At 57.2% G+C, this 5570-nt stretch overlaps 2 protein-coding genes across 2 annotated transcripts; both read left to right on the top strand.

Annotated features, from left to right (window-relative positions):
* Window positions 1-77: 77 nt before the first annotated feature.
* SPRG_21198 (hypothetical protein) lies at window positions 78-1820 on the top strand (the record flags this gene model as incomplete). The annotated part of the gene is made up of 1 exon (XM_012351943.1): window positions 78-1820. The coding sequence occupies one exon, from the start codon at window positions 78-80 to the stop codon at window positions 1818-1820; it is 1743 nt and encodes a 580-aa protein (XP_012207333.1).
* Window positions 1821-2467: 647 nt separating this feature from the next.
* On the top strand, window positions 2468-4821 carry SPRG_22310 (hypothetical protein; the record flags this gene model as incomplete). Its single annotated transcript, XM_012351953.1, has 1 exon — window positions 2468-4821. A coding segment is annotated over one exon (2354 nt), but the record flags the coding sequence as incomplete, so codon positions are not given.
* Window positions 4822-5570: the final 749 nt, after the last annotated feature.

Genomic DNA, 5570 nt, shown 5'->3' with positions numbered 1-5570 from the left:
CAGTCGCATTGGCGGCAAGAGCTTGATGGAGGAGCGCCAACTACGCCTTTGCCAACACATCGAGCGAAGCCTTGCTGATGCACAACTTGACGCTGCCGTCGCCGCTCTCGAGCGGCTTTGCGTCGCTGCGCTCGGTGCTTGGACCGTTTGGGAACGTCGACATGACGTACGTACCCGTGCCAGCTTCGTTGTTGCAGTGGTACCAAGCCACGCAAGACGCGCTCACGACGCTCCTCGTGACGGATCCGGTGGCGCAAGCCGCTTTTGTGGCGATTCCTCAAAAGCAGTACATTGGCCAGTTTCCCAAAGCGTTTGCGCAGTCAGGCATTGCGTTCGAAGGCGGGAATGTCTTGTGCGGCAACGACCAAGCCTCGGCGCCCATCAACTTTTGGAGCATCGTCGCGTCACCCATCTTTCGCGCGTTCAGCACCTCGAACGCCTGTTACCGGCTCGTGTTTGAGTTTTTCGAGCCCGACGAGTTCCTCCTCCTCTTTGCCCTCTCTGGGTTTGGCGCGTCGCACGACCTGGGACGAGACACACTCGCCTCGATCTGTCACTACGACTACTCCCCCGGTGACAACTGCGGGGGCATTTACAACGACTCGGTCGCGTTCCTCACAACGTACAATGCATCGACGCTGAGTGCCTTTCCGCCCCTCGCCCGCGCCGCCGAGCGCGACGTGAAAGCGCTCAACGATCAGTTTCTCCAGTACCTCAAGAACGCTAGTGTACCATCCTCGGCCATGAACCACAGGTACCTCTTCCGCATCAACATCCTCGACGACGCGGACGACATCTCGTGGGTTTACTTTGGCTGGTGCTTCATGTACGCCTGGGCGTCCGGGCTGCGCGAAGTCGTGTCGTTCCAGGGCGACCATGGCACGCTCACGGCCATTTCCGGGCCCCTCAGCACGATCACGATGCAGGCGAACCCCGCGGAGGTCCGTCAAGACTTGGCCAACGTGCTCTCGCTGAGCGTCCAGTACATCACGATGGTGTTTCTGGTCCTAGCGACCTTTACCGCGCTCTACGCAATCAGCAGCCGCGGGCGCATCGAGGGGCTCAACCTCTTCGAGATGAACCGGACGTTTGGCCTTGTCTGGGTCGGACGGCCCTTTGTGCTCATTCGCAGTGCGTCGGCCATGATCATTCTGCACACCAACGTCCTCAACCTTTCTCAAATCGGAGCGTTCACAGTGTTTACGTCGCCGACCATTCTGTGGTACAACTTGGTGCTGGCCGCGGGCGAGCTCAACTGGCTCGTTTACGTCTTCAACGACAGCTTCAGCTGCATTACCACCAAGTACACGGCGGGGTATGCGATGAAGAGCACGCTCTCGGCATGGCTCATTCTGATTGTCTGGACCGCGATTCAGCCTTGCGAACACGTGGCCTACATGGACCGGCGCTGTGTGGCGATTGACATGGATGTTGGCTTGCGCTGCCACAGCGCGTTTGTGGAAGTCGGCTTTGTCAACCGGATTGGCCTCTCGGTGCTCATCTGCTTTGGCTGCGTGGTTGCGAGTTTTTTGCTGGAAAAATACGTGTGTCGGGGAGCTCCCGTGTTTGATGCGACGTCGCTCATGCTCTCCGCACCCGCCAAGTACACGTTCGTGCTCGACGACTGGGTGCACAACGGCGTCTTGTACATTGATAAGCCATCGACACTCATGGCGGGCGTCCTCTCGGTCGAATATGCCGGTGGCATCTACCTCTTTGACGTCAAGAAATGGCGCCTCCTCGTGGCCTTTCGACACAGTGGCGTCGAGATGGTACTCCCAGACGCGCGCTTTATGTATGCGATTCCATTGGTCGAGTGAGACGACAGGAGATCAATGTTTGAGAGGAATTGATCGATGGACAATATTTTCTGTTTACGGTCCATTGTGACATGTCGGTCCATTTGTAAATCGACAAATTGACAGTTTGGACCGTTGGCTGAATGCTGACCCGCATGGCCTCCGCGGTGCGCCTGGGCGATTTTAGAGAGCTTCACATTTATATATCAAAGTGTTCCGCGTAATCTTCCTTACAAAGAGTTCGCACACGTAGTGCTACGCCTGAATGCGTGGGAGTTGGCACCAGCACTTGGTCGTTGGGACTGAGCTGCGCACGGAGAGATCAATCCCGTGGTGGACCCCACTCACCGAGGGATCACAAGTTCCAATTGAAGTAGTCACTAAATGCCCTCGCACGCAGAAATGTCTTCCGCCGCCCTCTCTGTCCACAGACCGTTGTTTGATTACAGATTAACCCATTTGGCGTGCGTAGTACTCGATGTCTCGGGTACTAATAGTAGGCAGCGAAGGACTCGCGTCAGTGCACGTCGGTCGTCGTGGACCACCACGCTGCCACGTCATAATCTAATTATAGCCAATCCGATGCATGTTGGGCGTTGAAACAGTGTTGATTGGCGGCGCGTCCAGCCAATAAAGTTTGCATTTCAAAGAAAAGCCGTCATTGACAAATGGTCGCGTTGGTCAACCCCGGCATCGCTGCGCACGGGGCCGCGATGCGCAAGTATCGAGCCGCCAAGACGTTTGCCTACGCCAACAAGGTGCCCAATGACACGTTGCCCGAGATCAGCGTCACAGGCGTCGACGGCCTCCTGCAATGGCCGCTGCCGCCAGCACAAGAACAACAGCTCTTCGCGCGCTACACGGCCATCAACGGCTGCATCACAGTTCCGTTCGAAGACATCCAGTATGACTGCGGAGACGACAGTCCGTGGGAAGACTTTTTATACGAGCGCGTTCTCGACGCTGTGGACCTCGGGCTGGGGCTGACGACAACGGATCTCTCTGCGTACTTTTCTCACATGTGCCTCGATACGACGGGCTCTGTGGACGCCTTCACACCCGATTCCATCGACGCAGAGGACTTCGACACAAATCTCTTTGGCACGCTCGTCGTTGTGCTCCCTGCTCCGTACAACGGCGGCAAGATCACGGTGGCGTTCGATGGCGCGTCGATGTCGGTGCAGTTGAAGCCACTCAAGAAGGCCATGCGCTTTTTAGCAACGTACAGAAACACGACGCTGGCGTCGTCGCCCATCACGTCCGGCTACCGCGCCGCGCTCGTGTATCACTTGGTCGATGGGGATCTCCCGCTGGATGACAAATCGCTCCTACCCGTGCCGCGCCACGAGTCGATTTCTGCCTTTGCAGCGATCGCGGCGACACCGCTGCCGCCTCGCGAGCGCATTGCGCGCCCGATTCGATATGCGATGGAAGCGCTCGCGTTTGACGCACTAAAGCCGGCAGAGGCGGACTTTGTCGATCTCCTCGTCGCCACGCAGTGCTACGACATCGCACTTGTGCAGTTTAGCACTAACGCGCTTGGCCTTCGTCTCGAGAATGGGGCTCTCAACATCGTGGCCGCGTGCGTGCCACATCCATCGTGCCGGATCCCTAAGGTTGTCGTCCAGCGCTTGCTGGGGAAGAGCGCCAACGCCTTTCTCCGCGACGCTCCGGAACGGCTTGGTGACGACAACGACATCTGTGCGTGTTCAGCAGCAGCGATTCTCTTTTGGCCCAAGGCCTGCCGTGTCGGTATCGTGGGCGTCGAAGTCGCCTTCCCGCTGCTCCAGAAGGCGATATCGACCCCAAGAGCCAGCAAGCTCGGTCTGCACTGCGCCGACGATCTTGTTTGCGGCGCCATTGGACTCTTCCAGAGCATGTCGCACCCGTACGGTTTGGCCAAGTTGCCGTTCAAGTATGTCGCTATGATGAACGACGCCTTGGTCAATTGCAACAACGTCAAGATGGCGGCGCTCTTTCTCAGCGACGCAATATCGGTCTCTAGCCAGCTTGGCCACGACACAGCGACCGACATGATTCACCTCTGCTTGACCAAGTACGGGTGGGTAGCTCTGGAGGCGGCGATGCTGCGGCTCATCCAACGCTGGGTCAAAGACGATGTGGGCGCCATCTCTCGGCTCTTGGCGAGCTTGGCGGGTGCCACCAAGAACGGAAAATGCGCCCCATTGAAGCAGCCATTTGTTTGTGAGTTCTTCAAGCGCTGCTGGCACGAGGTGCTTATCCACCAATCCGTGTGGCAGTCCTCGACCATCGACGAGTACATTGTTCTCATGGACGGATATCTTCACGACATTGCGCCTTTGGATGCGCATGGCCATTGGCTGAACCACAAGCTGCCACCAGCGCTCGTGTCGATGGTCGACAGCTTCCTCTACAAGCACCGCCGCGGGGTGTACACGCTCCTATCGCTCCGCTCCACGACCGAATATCGACTGGAAGTTTTTCCGGACCTCCTCCTCAAGGCCACCGCGCTGCAACCGACGCTGGTTCAAAAGCCGTATCTCGATGTCATTGCAAAGGATGTCGACGGGCACCAACTCGGTGACTTCTTTTCAACGTCGAGCCTCGAGGGCGGCTACTGTCTCTTGCGCGTCATGGACCAAATCGGCCGCTGCGACGAACGACTCATGGAGAAAGTGGCGCTGCTCAATGGCTACGAAGTCGTCATCGCCGTCTCGTGGCTCGTCACAAAACATGCGACGATCGCGGCGTCGACGCGCGCGTCGGCGGTCATCTTCTTGGACACGTGCGCCGTCACGCTCCTCCAAAATGCAGAAATTGAAGAGGTCACGCCCGATATCATGGTGGATCTCGTTATGGCAACGGTCGTCGCGTTCAACGTCATCGCCCCCGAGAAGATCCCGAGTTTTCTGACGAAGTGGATTGCAGAAATGCCGCCGACCCGCGATACGAACCGAGACCAGCTCTTTCCCGTCATTGAGCAAGTGACGGCCAGGTTCCCCGGCCGCTTCCGTGCCGCGATTGTTGCGCTCGCGACGCAGTGCCGAGCGACCTTTCTGGACGACGCACGCCGCACGGTGCCAGCGCGAGATCTATCGGAGACCGAGGCGCAAGCCTTATTGGGTGACCACTTTTTACAAGACGGAGATCGCGAGTCGGTTGCGACATTGGACGCGTTGCTGGCGCCACCTCCAACGACGGCTCCACCCAAAGGCGGCGAAAGCAAGTCGCGCAAGCGCCGCCGGCGCAATAACTCACACGCATAGCCAATTCGTCGTCGCGTACATACTAAAAAGAGTATACGACCATTCTATCATGAGCGATACCTCCATACAAGCACGTACTACTATATCAGTTAGGAGGTCGTTGTCTATGCTACTCTATCGCATTGGGTTTGTGTTCCCCAAACGTCAACACTTGACCTTGGCAAGACGATGCATGCCGCCATTCACTAGTCGTCACCGTTGGTGACATTAGCGTTACAGAGAGGCGTGACTTTGACGGCGATATGCACTGTGTTGGAGAAGGCTACAGATCGCGAGCGATGCTGTAGATCATAGTGCCAGTCCAATGTGCCAGTCCCATAGACTGCATTGTAGCACTGCGTATGCGAAGTCTTTGAGTTCGTTTTTGCTAATTTGATTTCAACGCGAACACGTTTGATTGATTGATTGATATTCGCTCCATGCGTCGTTGGCGCAACACAGCGGCTTCTGCATCGCTACGATGCAGTCTGTGGACGCTAGCCCTATCAGCTAGTGTTCGAATGGATGACGTGGCAGCTTGTAC

The sequence above is a fragment of the Saprolegnia parasitica genome (assembly GCF_000151545.1).
Source record: "Saprolegnia parasitica CBS 223.65 unplaced genomic scaffold supercont2.89, whole genome shotgun sequence".
Classification (NCBI taxonomy): Eukaryota; Oomycota; class Saprolegniomycetes; order Saprolegniales; family Saprolegniaceae; genus Saprolegnia; species Saprolegnia parasitica.
This window is presented reverse-complemented; position numbering and strand designations above follow the sequence as displayed.